We start from the raw sequence: 20,338 nt of genomic DNA on the forward strand, positions 1-20,338 counted from the left end.
CGTGGTTTGGTTGCCATGGAAACTAGAGCAGCAATTCAACAGGAAGCGGTCTCTCCCCTTTCCCCAGTTATGTCTGTGTGCGTTAACACTCGCTTTTTCCAAAATGGACATTCCGGATACTATCAGAAGACGTTTGGAAGACTTTTCTCGTAATGTCTTTGTGGACCAGAGTCAAACTCCCACAAAAGAGCGCTCCGCTTCGTCAGAACACGGTAACGTCTAAACACTGTTAGCATAGCAGCGAGCTAACATGCCGATTGCTCGAGTAAAAACACACAAAAAAACTAAAGTGCTTCTACAATTTCACCTCTACCAGTGACACAACTCACTTCTCAGTGTATATTTTTTCTATTTTATTTTTCAGATAAGCGCGTTTTGTCCAATCTGCCCCTCCAGATGTCTCTGTTCTTTAACATGTGGTTCTTCCCCTTGTGGTGGCTGAGCGAGATTGTTATTCTGCATCTCAAGGTACCAAAAAACATCAACGCACGCTTCATAATGGGATCCTTGCGTTAATAGGTCAAATAGAATTGACTGTATAGACTAAGTGCAGTGGTCAAAAATTCGCAGTCTTAAACTTGAGATCCCAGCCTAATGTGAAAGATTAAAGGGACAGTGTATTATTAGCAGCGTTGCGCACGTTTAAAAAAAAGTAATTACCGGTAGTTATAGTTACTCACTACTTATTCCAAAAAGTAATTGAGTTATTAACTGAATGACTTCATAGTAAAGTTATTAGTTACTAGGGAAAGTAACAATTTTCATTACCTTAAGAATAAGTTGGATGTCAAAGAATATGAAATTTTAGAGAAAATGCATAACAAAAGTAGAGAAGGGAATTCCGACTATTTTCAGAGAACTGCTTTTTCCCCCTCAATTCACTAAGGTCTCTTTCGGGTCCCAAACGTCTCTTCAGGTTGTTGTTTTTTTGGGGGGTTAATCCTTTTCCCTATATTAACAATTTTTATGTAACATTAGGCACAGAATGACTTAAAAAGGGGGTAAATACAGAAATAAATTAAAGAAAATAAAGAAAAAATACATTAACAAAAGAGAGATAAAAAGAAAAAGGAATACACTTTACACTTTTATACAAACACATTAACCCCCAAAAACAAATGAAATATAATTAAACTATGGCAACACGGCGGCGCAGTGGTTAGCGCGTGTGCGGCACAGTTCTGAGGTCGTGGGAACCTCCTGCGTGAGTTCAAATCCAGCTCCCGGCCTTAATGTGCGGAGTTTGCATGTTCTCCCCGTGCTTGCGTGGGTTTCCTCCGGGCACTCCGGTTTCCTCCCACATTCCAAAAATATGCATTTCAGGTGAATTGAGCGGTCTTAATTAATAATAATAATAATAATAATTTCCTTTGTATTGTCATTCTTTGTAACAATGTACACAGAACGAAATGTCGATACACCTGACCCGTTGTAGCGAGCCGATGCAGCCGCAGCCAACAGAGGGCGCCGCCATTGTCCCTAGGTGTGAACGGCGAGTGAGCTGTCTGTCCTCGTGTGCCCTGCGATTGGCTGGCAACCAGTTCAGGGTGTCCCCTGCCCACTGCCTACCCTAATGAGGATAAGCGGTACAGCTAATGAGATGAGATGATGAATTAAACTATTATTAAAAAAATATTTCTAAATTTACCAAAAAAAAGAAAAGAAAAAAAAAGCCACTTTTTTATATTTAAACAAATTTAAAGTCAACATGGAATCCCCCCAAAATGCATATTGACCAATCACAAGAAAAAAGGTGTTGCGGAGAGAACCAGCTGGTGGGAAGCTGGCTCCCTTAGCTCAATTCTAAGAGCTGGGTCATAGAGATTAAAAAAACGTGCTGCTGAAAACAACGTCAGGTGGGCAGGTACCTGCCACCGTTGGCGTTCTGGAGCCAAAGTAATGCCCTCTCAGTAACAGTAACGGCGGAAAAAAACAATAAGTTAGATACACTTAACAATAATGCTGTTATTCACAAAACTGATAAGGAGCCTTTTTAAAACCAGTGTAAACCAAATGCTCTCTCCAGCCACTACCGGACAGTGTTGATTTTGTATAGTGTGGTTAGTTGGTTCAGGTACGACAAATCGATAAAGTGCACGATAAATCGATTTGTTGGCGGTGAGGTGCAAAAAAATAAGACAAGGTATGTCTGTTCTTCTCTATTCAACTAACTTGAATACATCCATCCATTATCTGCACCGCTTATTAGACCTAAGATTTATGGCCCGAGCCCGAACCCGAACCCGAACCCGAGGCAATTTCGGGCCGGGTCGGGCCTGAAATGTCAGTCATACGGTCGGGTCGGGTCGGGTTCGGTCCTGCTTTTTTTTTTTTTTTTTTTTTTTTTTTAATTAATTAATAATTATAAATATATGTTCATTAAAAATATATACTTAAACTATGTATGGATACTAGACCAAGGAATACTTGTTATAAAATAAATAATTTGGATAAAACGGAGAAGGAGCTGTAATTGCTATTTAACGGAGCCAGAGCATGCTCTGTGCACGTGACGTGAATGCTGTCCTTGTAGTGGGTTGTACATAATTCACCCACGGAACCATTGTTTAGTTAGCGAGTTCCTAGGGGGACTCTTAATTCGGCCGGTTCTAGCGACTCCCGTGTTTGTTTTGTAATTGCAAGTTTACATGTCATTAAAGCAGCTCCCGTTGGCACCTTTGTTTGGCACTCCGCCTACGACTCCCGTCTCTGCTCGCTACATCCTCTTAATAATCTTCCCCTCCGCAAATTCGCATGATTTTGGCCTGGTATCCCCGATATGGAGTCGGACCAACAAGAAGTGAAAGATGAACTAAAGAGAGGAGAACTGACAAGGAAAACACACTCTGGTAAGAGTGAACTGTGGAGCACTTTTAAATTGATCGTCGAAAATGATACAGACACTTGCGTTGGCTTCGCTGTGTGTCAATTTGACACTCAGCGAAGCCAACGCTAGAATCTTAAGGACGTACTGCTGCTGTGGATTATGGCCCAATGATCAAGTCGTCAAAATGACGGACGCTCTTAAATGTTTACGCCGCCTCTAAAAAAAAACCGTCAATGACAGATTGTCGCTTAATGTAACATCTGCAGTGCAGACACAGAAATATAAAAGATGTAAATGTTTATACAGTTTTATTTAACTTAGGCCTAGATGTTGTAACAAAAGGCAGAGTTTAATTTGTTATCATAAATCACCCCTCCTTATAAATAAAATATGTAATTTCGGGCTCCCCTCGGGCCGGGCCAGCAAATCCAGTTAATTAGTCGGGCTCGGTCCGGGTCGGGTTTAATACCCCTTGGGCCTGCGTCGGGCTCGGGTGCTTTTTTTTGGCCCGATCTTACCTCTACCGCTTATCCTGAGTAGTGTCGCGAGGGTGCTGGAGCCCATACCAGCTATCTTTGGGCATTGAGCAGGGGACACCCTGAATTGCATTACTCAACTATTAAAATAAACCAGTTAACACATTCAATGCCAAGCATATTTTTTCCCAATTATTGGAGAACAAATGTGTTGTGTTTAGAAAAGATCCCTTGTCATACGTGATTATAATATGTAAATTACTAATGTAGGCCGAATGACAACGCATAATTCTGAAAAACATAGCTTGAAATTTGAGTCTTTTACTAATCCTGCCCGCCAAGAAAACAGGAAGACTTGAGCCACACTGACTTTGACATCCCTGCTTTAAGTGAGCCTTAGGTTATGTAAAATAAATATAAATTTCTCAACCTATGAGTATTTTAAAGAATTATTGTTTATATAGTTTAAGTATTTTGGTTATTATTGTTATTTGTTGGGTGAGGACCAAAATGGCTGAATGCTGCTTCACCATAGGTAGCATTTAGCCCGTTTGGTCCTCACCTATGGAATAGTCAGCTTGAGGACATCAGTTCAAAAGATACCCTTGATATTTTGAAGAGGAGGCTCAAGACACACTTTTTAAACATGGCTTTTAACTGATCAGCTTTGATTTGATGAATTCATAGTCTTTTACTGTATAATACTTAAGTGTTACATATATTTTTTTTTATTATTTTTTTATTTTTTTTCCTTCAACCATGGTCCGCTGTGTGTCGTAAGAGGTGACTAAAGTGGAGGGAGCGAGGGGACTGGGGATCCTCTCCTCTCTATCTCTACTCCCTAAGAGACAGCAAGGCAAAGAAAGGGGGGCGGGAGACAGAAAGGTCTCGCAAACCCTAGTTATAGGGTCATTAAATGTGAAAGGATGTGGGAGTAAAGCGACTGAGTGGAAGAAAGAGGAGATCGGAAGGATGATGACTAAAAGGAAGGTTGATGTGTTAGCCTTGAGTGAAACAAAGATGAAAGGAAAGGGTGAATTACAGTTTGGAGGTATGTATAGTAGAAGGTCTGGAGTTACGGGTGGACATGCTAGAGAAGGAGTGGCTGTGCTTGTGAGTGAAAAAGCAAAGGAAAAACTGGTGGAGTGGAAAGAGATATCTTCCAGATTGATGTGGGTGAGGTTGAAGTGGGGTGTAGAAGTATGGATGTTTAAAAGTGCATATGGACCTGGTTCAGAAAGAAGCGCTGAGGAGAGAAAGGAGTTCTGGAAGGACTTGTCCGAATGTGTGGCAATTGCGAAAGAAGGGTGGAAAGTGGTAATACTAGGTGACCTGAATGCTAGAGTGGGTGATGAAACGGTTGAAAATGTGATTGGTAGATATGGAGTACCAGGAAGAAATGAGAGTGGGAAGAAATTGATTGAGTTATGTGTGGAAAATGAGTTGGTGATTGGAAATACATTGTTTAAAAAGAGGGACGTGAATAAGTATACCTTTGTCAGAGTGGATAGTGGCAAGATGGTGGACAGAGCACTGATGGATTATGTAGTGGTTAGGAAAGGGATGTTAAGTAGATTGTTGGATGTGCATGTTTACAGAGGTGAAATGAGTGGTATGTCCGATCATTTTTATGTGGAAGGAAAACTGAATATAGATGGATTGTGGAGGGCTAGTTATAAGAAGAGTGTGAGGCAAGAGGTGAAAATGTCAGAGTTGAATAAGGCAGAAAAGGAAAGAGAGTTTAAAGAGAGGATAAGGGAAGAGTATGAACGGGTTAGTAGAAGAGAAATGGAAAGTGTGGAAATTGAATGGAAGTGGTTTAAAAAGGCAGTGTTGAGGAATGTGTGGAATGAGAAAAGTTGGTCGAGGTATTAGGAAAGGAAGTGAATGGTGGAATGATGAGGTATCAGAGGCTGTGACAGTAGAGACGTGCCTTTGAGGATTGGCTGCAAGATAAGAGTTGCGATGCGTATGAAAGATATAAAGTGGGGAAAAGGTTGGTAAAAGCGGAAGTGGAAGCAGCGAAAGAAAAGCAAATGATGAATGGTGTCGAAAGATAGGAGTGAGCTTTGAGGAAAGGAGAAAAGTGTTCTGGAAAGAAGTGAAAAGAGTAAGGAAGAGAAAGTGAAAGATAAGGATGGTAGATTGCTGGTTAGCGGTAGTGCAGTCAGGACGAGATGGGCAGAGTATTTTGAGGAGTTGCTAAATGTGGAGAATGGGAGAGAAGTGAGAGTCGAGGCGATCGATGGTATGGAGAGAATGTCCATGTTGGGTGATTTAAATGTGAAGCCTGTGGAGACAAGGGAGGTGCAAGAGGCAGTGAAAGAAATGAAAGGGGGGAAGGCACCTGGGTTGGATGGTTGTACTGCCGAATGCCTGAAAAAGGTGGCACAGCTATGATTGACTGGTTAGTACGCTTGTTGAATGTATGCTTTTTAAGTGGTGTGGTTCCTGTCTATTGGTGTAGTGCATGTGTGGTGCCATTGTATAAGGGTAAAGGTGATAAGTATAAATGTAGCAATTTGAGAGGTATCATTTTGTTGTCTGTGCCGGGTAAGCTGTATGGAAGAGTCTTTATTAAGAGAGTGAGATAAAGAACGAATGAGGTGGTGATGGAGGAGCAGAGTGGTTTCAGGAAAGGAAGAGCATGTGTGGATCAGGTGTTTGCAGTACAACAGGTGTGTGAGAAATATTTTGCAAACGGTAAGGATGTTTATTTGGCTTTCATGGACTTGGAAAAGGCGTATGACAGAATTGATAGAGAGGCGTTGTGGCAAGTGATGGTGATGTATGGAGTGGGTGGAAAGTTGTTGGAAGCATTGAAGAGTTTTGATATGAACAGCAGAGCATGTGTAAGAGTAGGGAGTGAGACAAGTGAGTGGTTCCCTGTGTTGACTGGTGTGAGACAGGGGTGTGTGAGGTCACCATGGCTGTTTAATGTGTACATGGATGGTGTGGTGAGAGAGGTGAATGCAAGAGTATTTGGCAGAGGTGTAGACATGATGGACAACAGTGGAACAGTGTGGCAGGTAAGTCAGTTGTTGTTTGCAGATGACACAGCGCTTGTGGCTGATTCTGAGGAAACATTGAGAAGGTTGGTAACGGAGTTTGGAAGAGTATGTGATAGGCGTAAGTTATGTGTCAATGTTGGGAACAGTAAGGTGATGAAGTGTTCACGTGATGGAGTGTGCATGACGTTAGAAATCAGGTTGCATGGACAGGTGCTGGAAGAAGTTGAAAGCTTTAGGTACTTGGGTTGTGATGTGGCTGCAGTTGGTGGAATGGAGTGTGAGGTATTGCACAGAGTGAATCAAGGAAGCAAGGTTTTGGGTGCTCTGAGGAGAGTGATGAACAACAAGAGTATGAGTATGGATGTTAAGAGGGGACTGTATGAGAGTGTGATTGTGCCTACTGTGTTGTATGGTGCAGAGACATGGAGCCTGAACGCAGATTTAAGAAGGAAGTTGAGTGTTTTTGAGACTAAGTGTTTGATGACTATGTTAGGAGTGACAAGATTGGATGGACTGAGAAATTAAATTGTGAGAGACAGAACTGGAGTAGTCGTGGAACTGAGCAAGCGTGTTGATAAGAGAGTACTCGGTTGGTTTGGACACATGGAGAGGATGGATGAGGAGCGAATGTTGACGAGGAACTACAGAGCAGAAGTCAATGGAAGGAGACCAAGAGGAAGGCCGCGGTTGACGTGGATGGATGGTGTTATGAGTGCACTGCAGGAAAGAAGTCTAAATATAATTCAAATTAATGCTGTTTTTTTAAGCTATACATTTTTTACCACTAGTAAGTGCTAAATTCCCTGTTGATTGGTGTACTGCATGTGTGGTGCCATTGTATAAGGGTAGTCAAGTCAAGTCAAGTCATTTTTATTTGTATAGCCCTTAATCACAATTAGTCTCTAAGGGCTTCACAAGGTAATACATATAAGAAGTTTAGGTTATTCGTATGCTATAGAGTAGAAGTGAGTTTTAAGCCTAGATTTAAACATTTCCACCGAGGTTGCAGATCGGATCTGGGGGAAGAGCATTCCACAATACCGGTGCCCGGATGGAGAACGCTCTCAAACCAGCGGAACACTTCTTGGCTCTTGGGATCACCAGGAGACCGGCGCTCTCGGAACGAAGGCTTCGGGCCGGGACATAGGGGGGGATCAGATCTGAAAGATATGAGGGGGAAAGTCCATGTATGATTTTGTATAGTAGTAGGAGAACCTTAAAATCGCATCTTAGGCTAACAGGGAGCCAATGCAGGTTAGCCAAAATTGGGGTGATCGTACTTTCTTGTCCTTGTTAAAAGCCTCGCTGCAGCATTTTGTACCAGCTGAAGACTCGAGTCTGGTCATCGGAAGACCGAAAAGTAGTGCATTACAGTAGTCGAGACGGGAGGTAACAAACGCGTGAATTATGATTTCCGCATCCAACTGAGAAAGTATAGGACGAATTTTAGCAATGTTACGGAGATGGAAGAAAGCGGTTCTAGTAATTTTCTTCACATGTGTTTGAAAGGACAGATCGGGGTCGAAAATGACACCTAAATTTTTAAGTGAGTCGCTCTGTGTGATGTGGCAATTGTCTATGTTCACAGCGGTTTTAGAGAACAAGTCACGGGACTTAGATGGACCAATAACTAACATTTCAGTCTTTTCAGAGTTGAGACGCAGGAAATTGAGTGACATCCACTCTTTTATCTCAGTGAGGCAGGCCTCCAAATTTCCAGTTTAGTGTGGCAGATTCCGCCATCGGGAGATCGAGTTGAGTGTCATCTGCGTAGCAATGGAAACTGACATTATACTTGCGAATAATATCACCCAGTGGAAGCATATAAATGCTGAAAAGAAGGGGGCCAAGCACTGAACCCTGCGGAACACCACACGTAACACTAAGTGGCTCAGATGTCAATTCGCCATATTTAACGCAATGTGTCCTATCTGAGAGGTAGGATCTGAACCATAATAGGACGTTTCCTGAGAGACCAATCAATTTTTCCAACCGTTCTAGCAAGATATTATGGTCCACTGTGTCAAATGCAGCACTAAGGTCCAGCAGCAGCAAAAGTGATGATGCGCCCGAGTCCATTGCCCGTAGGAGATCATTGGTTACCTTAATCAGAGCTGTCTCAGTAGAGTGGTTAGCCCTGAATCCTGATTGCATTGATTCAAAGAAATTGTTCTCGGACGTGAAATCATTCAGCTGCTGTGCCACTACTTTTTCAAGTATTTTAGAAAGAAAAAGTAGGTTTGACACAGGTCTATAATTACATAAGTTTTCTGGATCAAGGTTGGGTCGTTTCAGTGTGGGTTTAATGACGGCGAACTTTTGTCTGAACTAGTAACCTATGCAGACAAAATTATAATTATGGGAGACTTTAACATTCATATGAACTCCCCACACAGTTCACTTACTATTGCGTTTAGTTCTCTAATTGATGCATTTGGTTTTACTCAACTGGTTGACTTGCCAACCCATAAAAATGGGAACACGCTAGACTTGATTCTGACTCGAGGAGTTTTAACCTCAAACATTATGGTGCTACCGTGTACTACTGTTATCTCTGATCATTATTTAGTGACATTTGAGGTGCTAACTAAATGTAGAGTTAATAAAGCTGAGGGATTTAGCGGACGCAATATAAGCACTGGCACAGTTTCTGAGCTCTTTGAACTCCTTCCTGGAGCAGTTGCGTCCTTTCCTAAATACAATGGCTCAATTGACTCACTCATGAATGAGTTCAATACCACCCTGACTAGTGTGCTGGATTCAATAGCGCCCATAAAACTAAAATCACGTCCTAAAAGACGCACACCTTGGTTTACTGATGAAACTAGAACCCTTAAAAAAGAATGCAGGAAATGGGAGAGAAAATGGCGCGCTACCAAGCTTGAGGTTTTCCATCAAACCTGGTGTGACAGCTTGTTAAAGTATAAAGCGGCCCTTGCCTCTGCAAAATCGGCCTACCTTTCGAAGGTGATTGCGTCTCAAAAGAACAACCCCAAAGCCCTTTTTGACACTGTAGCATCGCTTACAAGGCAACAGGCTATCGCAGACAGTTCGACACACTCTGCTCAGGACTTAATGGTCTTCTTCACTAAGAAGATTCAATGCATACAGGAAGAAATTGCAAAAGATATTGTTAGTACCACACGTATTAAAGGACTGAAATTTACAGATGCACGACAGGGTGGCTGCCCTGGGAAAATGGCCGGTTTTAGTGAACTGTCACTTGATGATCTCAAACAAGTGGTGAATGCGGCCAAACCGACAACTTGCCAGTTCGACCCGCTCCCAGGTTCACTTATTAAAAGTCTTTTTAGCGTCCTTGGGCCTTCAGTTCTAAATATTATAAATACATCACTCTCCTCAGGTGTAGTTCCAGCAGCTTTTAAGTCCGCCGTTATTAAACCCACACTGAAACGACCCAACCTTGATCCAGAAATATTAAGTAATTACAGACCTGTGTCAAACCTACCTTTCCTCTCTAAAGTACTCGAAAGAGTAGTGGCACAGCAGCTGAATGCTTTCATATCGGAGAATAACCTTTTTGAATCCATGCAATCAGGATTCAGGGCTAACCACTCTACTGAGACAGCTCTGATCAAGGTAACAAATGATCTCCTAATGTCAATGGATTCTGGCGCTTCATCACTTTTGCTGCTGCTGGATCTTAGTGCTGCTTTTGACACAGTGCGCCACAATATCCTACTAAAACGGTTGGAAAAATGGATTTGTCTCTCAGGAGCCGTCCTCTCGTGGTTCAAATCCTACCTCTCAGATAGGACGCACTGTGTTAAATATGGTGAAACGACATCTGAGCCCTTTAATGTTACCTGCGGTGTTCCGCAGGGTTCAGTGCTCGGCCCCCTACTTTTCAACATTTACATGCTTCCATTAGGTGATATTATTCGCAAGTACAATATCAGCTTCCACTGCTACGCAGACGACACTCAACTATATCTTCCGTTGGAGAAATCTTCCACACTAAACTGTGGAAATTTGGAGGCCTGTCTCACTGAGATAAAAGAGTGGATGTCACTCAATTTCTTGCGTCTTAACTCTGAAAAGACCGAAATGTTAGTCATTGGTCCTTCTAAATGCCGGGACTTATTCTCAAAAACTGCTGTGAACATTGACAAATGTCACATCACACAGAGTGACTCAGTTAAAAATTTAGGTGTCATATTTGACCCTGATCTATCCTTTGAGATGCATGTAAAGCAAATTACTAGAACTGCCTTCTTCCATCTTCGCAACATTGCTAAAATCCGTTCAATACTGTCTCAGTCTGATGCGGAAACAATAATTCATGCATTTGTTACCTCCCGTCTCGATTACTGCAATGCACTACTCTCCGGTCTCCCGAAGTCCAGAATCAAGTCTCTTCAGCTAGTACAAAATGCGAGGCTTTTAACTAGGACAAAAAAGTACGATCACATAACACCGATTTTGGCTAACCTGCATTGGCTCCCAGTTAGCCAAAGATGTGACTTCAAAGTTCTCTTAGTATTGTACAAAATCATACATGGACTTGCTCCCTCTTATCTTTCAGATCTGATCTGCCACTATGTCCCGGTCCGAAGCCTACGATCTGAGAGTGCTGGTCTTCTGATGATCCCGAGAGCAAAGAAGTCTTCTGCTGGTTCGAGAGCGTTCTCCATCCGGGCACCGGTGCTGTGGAATGCTCTTCCCCCTGAGATTCGATCTGCAACCTCAGTGGAAATGTTTAAATCTAAACTTAAAACTCACTTCTACTCCATTGCATACGAATAACCTACTCCTCTTGTCGGTTGAAAATAGTTTGTGTAATATAGTGTAACAATCTGTGAAGCCCTTTGAGACTCTTCGTGATTTAGGGCTATACAAATAAAAATGACTTGACTTGACTTGACTTGACTTAAAAGCAGCTGGAACTACACCTGAGGAGAGTGATATTTTTTAAATATTTAGAACTGAAGGTGCAAGAACGTCAAAGAGACCTTTAATAAGTGAACCTGGAAGCGGGTCGAACTGGCAAGTCGTCGGTTTGGCCGTATTCACCATCTGTTTAAGATTATCGAGTGACAGTTCACTAAAACGGGACAAAATCCCTGGACAGCCACCATGTTGTGCATCTATAGATTTGAGTGCTTTAGTATGTGTTGAATTAATACTGTCTTTAGCTATTTCTTCCTGTATGCTTTGGATCTTTTTAGTAAAGAAGACCATTATGTCGTGGGCAGAATGAGTGGAGCTATCTGGGATAGTCTGTTGCCTTGTGAGCGATGCTACAGTGTCGAAAAGGACCTTGGGATTGTTCTTTTGTGAGGCAATCACCTTCGAAAGGTAGGCTGATTTTGCAGAGGCCAGGGCCGCTTTATACTTCAACAAACTATCACACCAGATTTGATGGAAAACTTCAAGCTTGGTAGCGCGCCATTTTCTTTCAGATTTCCTGCATTCTCGTTTAAGGGATCTAGTTTCCTCATTAAACCAAGGTGTGCGTCTTTTAGGTCGTGATTTATGCCGGATGGGCGCTACTGAATCCAGGGCATTGGCCAGGGTAGCGTTGAACTCATTTAGGAGTGGTTCGATGGAGCCTATGTAGGAAGGAAAGGACGCAACTGCTCCAGGAAGAATATCGGAGAGCTCAGAAACTGTGCCCGTGCTTATATTGCGTCCAGTGAATCCTTCAGTTTTTTTGGTACTATATTTAGCTAGCACCTCAAATGTAACTAGATAATGATCCGAGATAACTGTAGTACACGATAGCACTGTCATGTTTGAGGTTGAAACTCGAGTCAGAACCAAGTCAAGCGTGTTTCCATCTTTATGGGTTGGCAAATCAACCAGTTGATTAAAACCAAAAGCATCAACAGTGACGCAACAGTGAGTGAACTGAGTGGGGAGTTCATATGAATGTTAAAGTCCCCCATGATTATAATTTTGTCTGCATAGGTTACTAGTTCAGACAAAAGTTCAGCAAATTCGTCTAAGAAAGTTGTGTATGGTCCTGGTGCGCGATAGATAGTTAACACATAGATTGACAATGGAGAGGACCTCATAACAAGAGCCTCGAACGACTTGTGATTATTAGAGGTACGAGGAGTAAATTTGAGCATTTTTTCAGAAATGAGGGCGACACCGCCACCCTTTTTCAACGTGCGTGCTATATGGCTACTCTCGTAATCTGGGGGAGAAGCATAATTTAGCGCTAAATACTCATCCGGGCGTAACCAAGTTTCACAAAGACCGATACAGTTAAGTTTATAATCGCGAATAATATTATCTACAAGTAAAGCTTTAGGAGCGAGCGATCTAACATTCAAAAGACCAAATTTTAGCTTTGAATCATTTAACTTAGCTGTAATCGTCACGAGCTGCCGTTCGTGTGCGTTGGGCTTCAGGTGTCGGTGGACTCGCAGAATCGACAAAGAAATGATAGTTGGATTAGACAGATCTTCATGTCGTTGCTCCTTCAACTTCACACGCTTCCCTGCAAGACATCCTCGCTTCTGTTTTCTATCTCTGCGCCGTCTTCGTCTTCGATTTTTCTTTTTCTTCGGTGGAGAGGGAAAGCAGGGCGAACCCGAGTCCCTTTGAAGCTCATTCGGGATGTCGTGGGTGGTATAGAAAGTTCCCGAAAAGTCGAAATTTAGACACCCACCCAGTCGGATGAGCTCCTCCCAGCTGTAGGTCTTATTGGCCACGCATGTATCCAAAAAGGAAAGCAGGAGGACAGTGGTAAATAGTAGGATAGCCGGATAGCAACCAGCCGCTACGTAAACACGCGCCGCCATGTTGGAAACCGGAACCGGAAGGTGATAAGTATGAATGTTGCAATTCAAGAGGTATCAGTTTGTTGTTTATGCCCGGTAAGCTGTGTGGATGAGTCTTGATTAAGAGAGTGAGAGGAAGAACGAATGAGGTTGTGATGGAGGGGCAGATTGGCTTCAGGAAAGGGAGAGGATGGGTTGATCAGGTGTTTGCAGTAAGACAGGTGTGTGAGAAATATTTTCCAAAAGGTAAGGATGTTTGTTTGGCTTTCATGGACTTGGAAAAGGCGTATGACAGTCAATAGAGAGGCGTTGTGGCAGGTAATGGTAATGTAAGGAGTGGGCGGGAAATTGTTGTAAGCATTAAAGAGTTTTTATGTGTTCACAGAGCATGTGTAAGAGTGTTGACTGGTGTGAGTCATAGGTGTCTGATGTCGCCATGGCTGTTTAATGTGTACATGGATGGTGTGGTGAGAGAGGTGGATCCAAGAGTATTTGTCGAGGTGTAGAGATGATGGATAAAAGTGGAACAGTGTGGCAGGTAAGTCAGTTGTTGTTTGCAGATGAAAGAGCGCTTGTGGCTGATTGAGGAAAAATTGAGAAGGTTGGTAATGAAGAAAGCCGTTAAATCCGCTAGTGAACTGCAGAAAAAGCCACCAGGTGGCTTTGGCTCAAAAGGGCAGATCCGTGGGCTGCTACTGGAACGCTAGTTGAGGCGTGATCAACCTCGGCTGGGTCACCTGGGCGAGAGTGTCTGATGTTGCGAAACCCGAAACACTCAATGAACCCAGGATACTTTACAGATTATGCGTCCCAGTCGCATCCAGGATATGTTTCTTTTAAGAATGGAGTTTGGAAGAATGTGTGATAGGCGTAAGTTATGTATGAATGTTGGGAAGGGTATGGTGATAAAGTGTTCATGTGATGGAGTGGGCATGGCGTTGGAAAAATGGTTGAATGGACAGGTGCTGGAAGAAGTTGAAAGCCTTAGGTACTTGGGTATTGATGTGGCTGCAGTTGGTGAAATGGAGTGTGAGGTATTGCACAGAGTGAATCAAGGAAGCAAGGTTTTGGGTGCTCGAAAGAAAGTGATAAGAAACTAGAGTATGAGTATGGATGTTAAGAGAGGACTGCATGAGAGTGTGACTGTTGTATGCAGATTTGAGAAGAAAATTCAAGGTTCTTGAGAATGTTAGGAGTAACAAGATTGGATAGATTGAGAAATGAAATTGTGAGAGACAGAACCAGAGTAGTAGCGGAACTGAGCAAGTGTGTGGACGAGAGAGTACTTTGTTGGTTTGGACACACGGAGAGGATGGATGAGGAGCGAATGTTAAAGAGGATCTCCAGAGCAGAAGTAAATGGAGGGAGACCAAGAGGAAGGTCGCGATTGACGTGGATGGATAGCGTTATGAGTGCACTGCAAGAAAGAGGTTTAAATATAATGGAAGCTAGAGCTCTTGTTGGTCATGGGAATGAGTGTAGAGGTGTTGCGAAAGGACAGTGTGATGTTTGGACGCGTTTTAAGGGATGGGCAGGCCGCCTGTATGATGCGGCAGGGGTAAACCAGTGAAAGCTGTCAGCCCCTGCTGTTGAACAGAAGAGTGTTGTGTCACCCTGACCCGAGTGACATGGCCGCTTACTTGTTTCCCGTTTCATCTGGAGGGACGAAAGCATGACCAACTTGGGTGCCGAGGTGCTTAACTTGTTTGGGTGTTTGGGCATTTGGGTTGATCGTGGTCAAATTTTTTGTGTTTTTTTCTACTTTTTTCTTTTCTTTGGTTTTGTGTATGTGTTTGTCTTGATATTGGTCAGCCCTTTTGAGGGATATGACCAGGGTAGGTAGGTGCTAAACAATACTCAATGTTGCTTTAAATCTACCGTCAGCAGCCATTAAGGGTGTCCCCCCACTTTCTGTTGAAAAAAATTACAGCTCCTGTGTCCAACATCGTACTACAAAAGTTTAACCATCTTTTTTTTCTCTTTTTGTTCATCACTAGTACCCTGCTTTGCCTGACTACTACAAATTCGTCCTGGTGACCGTCCTCATTCTGATGACCGTGATCGAGGCCATTCGACTATATCTCGGCTATGTGGGGAATCTGCGTGAAAGGGTAGCAAAAAATTTAAAGCTGTTAAAAACAACCCTCTTTCAATGAACACAAGAATGCAAGAAAACAATTTTGATGCTGTTTTGTGTTTGGGCAAGGTGGCGGAGTTGGCAGGATTTTGGCTGCTGAGCATCTTGTTACAGCTGCCACAAGTCCTCTTTCAGCTTTTCAATGAAGACATTCTCGTGCAGCCCCTGGAAAGAGGCGTTCACATTGTTTTAGCGCTTTTCATCCTCACGCAGGTAAGCAACTGCTTTTAATCGTAGGAATCTGGATCTTCTAGTCCTTTCTGTTGACAGAGTGATTTGCATTCAAGTCGCTTGAGTTAAATGATTTTTTTCTTCTTTCATTTTCTAGGCTGTTGCTGGTTTTGTGGCTCTCCGAGACTTGGTTAAACACACAGAAAGTCAATTCCATCTCCGCCAATTTGACACACATTACAATGCCTCATAAATTTGGGTTTTGTAACTTAAATCTAATAGAAAAATGTAAAATTTAAACAATTCATAATAAAAGCATATTTATTTTTTTCTGCGTATTTATCACATTTTTCAACAATAAAAGTCTGTATATGTAAATGCTCAAATGAGGCCTTGAACTGGGACAAGTTTGATCACATTACCCTGATTAGAGCTGACCTATTCTGGCTCCCTCTCAGTTTAAGATGGGATTTTACGGTTCTGTTGGTAAGATACAAGTTTGCATGGAATGCTATCTTATATCTTTCTGATTTAATTCCCCCCTATGTGCCTTCGCTTGGAAAATGCTGCTCTTCTAGTGATTCCAAGAGCCAAGAAGAAATCCGCGGTTCGAGAGCGTTTTCCATTCTGGCTCCGGTGCTGTGGAATTTTCTGCCTTCTAAGATACAATCTGAAACTTCAGTGTTTTAGACACACTTATTCTTTAGCTTCTGACTGATGTTAACCTCAAAATTGATCTTCTTGTCTTTGAGGAATGACAGGGCTCCCGCAGATCCTTAAGAAGTCCTAGAAGGCATTAAATTCATTATTATAAACAAGGCCCTAATTGGTATTAAAATGTCTTGAATCCAGTTTTCGAAAGTGTTAAAAATGTCAACACATAAGATTTATATTTGTTTGAAAGAAAAAGATTTATTACCATTTGTCATTCTTTTAAATAATGCACCAATTTACTTTCGTGGCAACATCGTACTATAAACATCTTTTTTTTTCTGTGTACAATTTTGGAAAATGCTATTTTTTTCAGATGGAAAGTTTTCAAGCAGACCAAAATGTCATTAAAAAAATAAATGGAATAAACATTTGCTTAAAATTGCCTTTAATTCATGTGGAGATTTTGTTTTGTTGGTTTCAATTTGGGGGTTTTTTTGTCGACTTGGTCTCAAATTTGATTTCAAACAGTATTAAATTGTGTTTTAAAGTCTTGAATTTAACTTGCCTTAAGCTGTAGGAACCCTGGAGAAGCATTAGTTTGGTTGTTGCACGGTGGATGCATTTCAGGCTATCAAACCAGCACTTAGACCTGGTGTACACCATCATTTAAAACAGTGGTTCTTAACCTGGGTTCGATTGAACCGTAAGGGTCCAGTGGAACTTCTGCTGTTGGAGGCCATCACACACCTACTCTTCATATCTATAAGCAATGACATTCCCATCTTTGTTATCACTTGCTGTAGATCAGGGGTCTCCTGCAGGCACTAGGTAGGCCCCAAAGAACACCCGAGTAGCCCACAGACTGGTTCTGTAAATAGCTCACCAGTATTTGTGATTTTCTTGTAAAAAAATAATTGAGGTTGACTGGGTCTATTTAACACTACTTCCAATAATTAAACTGGTTTTATCATCGTAACAATATGATAAGTTGTTATTTTTATAAATGCATATCAAACCGCAAGCCTTTTGTGCTGATTAGTACCTAAAAGTAGGTCTTGGCCTCAGAAGGTTTGGAGACCCCTGCTGTAGATGATCGCGTGACATTACTTGCCCGATCAGTGCTGCGCGTAATTGAGTGTACACAGGAGTCTACGTGCGAAATCCATTGTAGTACGTTGAGTAATGACTTTCTTTATTTTTTAATCCATACCAACCATGTCAAACAAAAGAGAAAGTTGTCAGACAGCATAAACATAATATGGATTCTCATCTACCACAAAACTAGATGGGAGACCGTGTTCTGTCTGCATGATTAGCAATGGCCATGTTGAGCAACTCAAGCAGAGTAGAAGCAAAACGGAAAAAAAAAAAAAATAGATGTTCTGTAATTTATTGTGAGGATGCATAAGTTGGTTTTGGTTTGCACAGTTTACTTTTTACACCAGAAGAAAAGCTATGTATGGAATTTGAAAAACAAAGCAAAAAACTTTTATTTTACACTAGAGTACGGAAGCTAGTATGAAGCTAGTAAGGTCTGGTAGCTCAAACAAGAACTACTGATCTAGAACCTGCTGCATTGGTCAAGATTTTGGGGCGGGAAGCTGTTAACTGGACAGGCTGTTATTAACAATATTTCATGTAAATGGTGTCAATGTATTGTCTGTTGATGCCCTTGCAACATCTATTGCAACCTAGTCATCCTAGGAGGATTGCCTCAATATAGGCCCCTTCCCAAAGTTACTTATTTTATTTATCCTGGGTTTTTTTTAGTTTTTTCCTTGCCCACATGTATATTTCATTTCAGGGGCTGTTGTAATGGTGGTCTGTGCAGCCCTTTGATACTCTGTAATCAAGGGCTCTACAAATAATCAATCAAAACAATTTATTTGTCCCCAAGGGGCAATTAAAAGAAATATGACATGTATATTTTTGCATGACTCAGTAAATATCTATCTTATCGGAATTATTGTTAGAATTTGTTTGTTTAATTTTAATAGTGAACACTCAACTGAAGTTTTCGAGTTCAGTTAGAATAGGTTAAAAAGGGTTCGGGAACCTAGGGCTCATGAGCCAGATATGGCTCTTTTCATGTGTACGTACATATGGCTCGGAAATAAAATTGTTGACATGGAGATATCTTCTAGAGTGTTCCAATTCTAGCTAGCACAGAGTTGGTTTTGGTGTGTGCACAACCTCCATAATGCCAGTAATATAGGTGGTTCGGTCCAATATGTAAAGGGCACATTCACAACTACAGTTTACAGTCAAAGTTTCACACTAACAGATCCCGTTTAGGCTGTAAATTGCTAAAAACCTTTATATGGAAGCTCATTAAACAATGTATGTTCAATGTTGAGACTTTTATGATGAAAACCCACAAAACAAAACTTAAAACACCCAGAAAATTGATTGGGTGAGTGGTAGGGGTGTGGGGGACTGGCAGAGCTATGCACACAGCGCACGTACTCACTTCTCTCTGCCCAGCTTTGTCTGCACCGAAGGTAAATATGTCAGTATCGTCATTTGCATGATTTTGTGACATTTTTACAAAAAAACTCTGATTGCCTCTTGTTTTGCAACATTTATTATTGAAAGAAATTAAGGTCAAAATGAGCCTCAACAATCTTAGGTAACAGCGAGAAGGAGACAAGTTTAAAGTTGTACACAGTATTTTTTATGTAGGGCGTAGGCTCTGGCATTATTCATATTTTATAAATTTAGCAAATCATCTAACAACACACAGTGAACTGAAATGCGCTGAAAATTTTGATTTTGTCTCGAAAGCGGGTTTAGCGATGATTCTGAATTTTGTTTTAAAATAGATGGTATCTCTCTCTCTCTCTCTCTCTCTCTCTCTCTCTCTCTCTCTCTCTCTCTCTCTCTCTCTCTCTCTCTCTCTCAAAATCTTTTTAAAATTTCCTTGCTATAATGGCTCTTTGGGTCAAAAAGGTTCCCGACCCCTGGCTTATAAGATAGCAAATACTGTAATAAGAGGTTAGCTTGGTATTTTTAACCTTGCTTTTATGTTTTTTCAAGTCCATTCAATGTCTGCAATCCCCTTACTTTGCTGCAAAAAGCCTCAGACTGGGTTGGTCTCAAGGCAATTGGTGTCTCTGGAAGCAGCGCTGCTGGTGACCAGTACTACTCAAGTTCAGGGTCTCTTTATCTTCAGCTAAGAAGGAAACTTAACTCACCCTGAGTAGTATCAATCTGTTGACGTGGACCTCTTTGCTACTGGAGGTAAAACACTTTTTGCTTTTCTCTCTTCTGAAGTTGAACTGCTCTGTCTGAGGATATCAAAAACATGCAAACATGATGTATTAACACACACTATAGTGCTATCTTGTGTAACATTTTATCACATCTTTTAAATAACAATATACATTTTACATGTTTTGGGAGTTATTTACCTCTCATCCTTCTCAACCTTACTCTAGCACAGGGGTTGATAACCTATGCCTCGACAGCCATATATGGCTCCGAGCACGAGTTAATCTGACTCAGAGACAAAATTTAACTAATGAAAATACTAACTGTGTTGTTACGTGCAATGGCAATCTCAGCATAGGCAAAACTGAATTAACACTGTAAATACAGTGTGTCGGTCCATTAAGAGTATGAGTATGGATGTTAAGAGGGGACTGTATGAGAGTGTGATTGTGCGGACTGTGTTGTATGGTGCAGAGACTTGGAGCCTGAACGCAGATTTGAGAAGGAAATTGAATGTTTTTTAGATGAAATGTTTGAGGAGTATGTTAGGAGTGACAAGATTGGATAGATTGAGAAATGAAATTGTGAGAGACAGACCTGGAGTAGTAGTGGAACTGAGCAAGCGTGTGAATAAGAGATTACTCGGTTGGTTTGGACACATGGAGAGGATGGATGAGAAGCGAATGTTGAAGAGGATCTACAGAGCTGAAGTAAATGGGAGGAGACCAAGAGGAAGGCCGCGATTGACATGGATAGTGTGGTGATCTGTGAAGCCCTTTGAGACTCTTCGTGATTTAGGGCTATACAAATAAAAATGACTTGACTTGACTTGACTTGACTGCAGGAAAGAGGTTTAAATATAATGGAAGCTAGAGCTCTCGTTGGTGATAGGAAGGAGTGGAGAGGTGTTGTGAAAGGATAGTGGGATTGTGGACGCGTTCTAAAGGATGGGCTGGGCACCCGTATGATGCGGCAGGGGTAAACCAGTGAAAGCTGTTGGGCCCTGCTGTTGAACAGAAGAGTGTGTTGTGTCACCCTGACCTGAGTGACACGGCCGCTTTCTTGTGTCCCGTTTCATCTGGAGGGACGAAAGCATGACC

General features: G+C 41.8%; 2 protein-coding genes across 6 annotated transcripts in view; one reads left to right on the forward strand and one right to left on the reverse strand.

The window, feature by feature from the left end:
* tmem17 (transmembrane protein 17) lies at positions 1–16,423 on the forward strand. The gene is made up of 5 exons (XM_088340944.1): positions 1–212; positions 365–468; positions 15,064–15,177; positions 15,273–15,416; positions 15,532–16,423. The coding sequence occupies exons 1-5, from the start codon at positions 104–106 to the stop codon at positions 15,625–15,627; spliced, it is 567 nt and encodes a 188-aa protein (XP_088197070.1). The 5' UTR covers positions 1–103; the 3' UTR covers positions 15,628–16,423.
* The window catches only part of agbl2 (AGBL carboxypeptidase 2), a 26,653-nt gene continuing 21,992 nt past the window's right edge, over positions 15,678–20,338 (reverse strand). For all 5 annotated transcript variants that reach the window (XM_088340943.1, XM_088340938.1, XM_088340939.1 and 2 more), the window contains exons 22-23: positions 19,223–19,315; positions 15,678–16,160 (exon numbers count right to left, since the gene is read on the reverse strand). In XM_088340943.1, coding sequence (XP_088197069.1) covers positions 19,234–19,315 — 82 coding nt within the window. In that variant the 3' untranslated portion in view covers positions 15,678–16,160; positions 19,223–19,233. The remainder of the gene's footprint in view (positions 16,161–19,222; positions 19,316–20,338) is intronic.

This window comes from Urocampus carinirostris, chromosome 7 (genome assembly GCF_059441175.1).
Source record: "Urocampus carinirostris isolate Australia breed hairy pipefish chromosome 7, RoL_Ucar_1.0, whole genome shotgun sequence".
Lineage (NCBI taxonomy): Eukaryota > Metazoa > Chordata > Actinopteri > Syngnathiformes > Syngnathidae > Urocampus > Urocampus carinirostris.

Excerpts from the sequence above, each read along its gene's own strand:
- tmem17 (XM_088340944.1), top strand. The coding sequence starts at position 104 with ATGGACATTCCGGATACTATCAGAAGACGTTTGGAAGACTTTTCTCGT. Across the intron at positions 15,178-15,272 it reads TGGGGAATCTGCGTGAAAGG|GTGGCGGAGTTGGCAGGATT; the intron begins GTAGCAAAAAAT and ends TGTTTGGGCAAG. Across the intron at positions 15,417-15,531 it reads CGCTTTTCATCCTCACGCAG|GCTGTTGCTGGTTTTGTGGC; the intron begins GTAAGCAACTGC and ends TTCATTTTCTAG.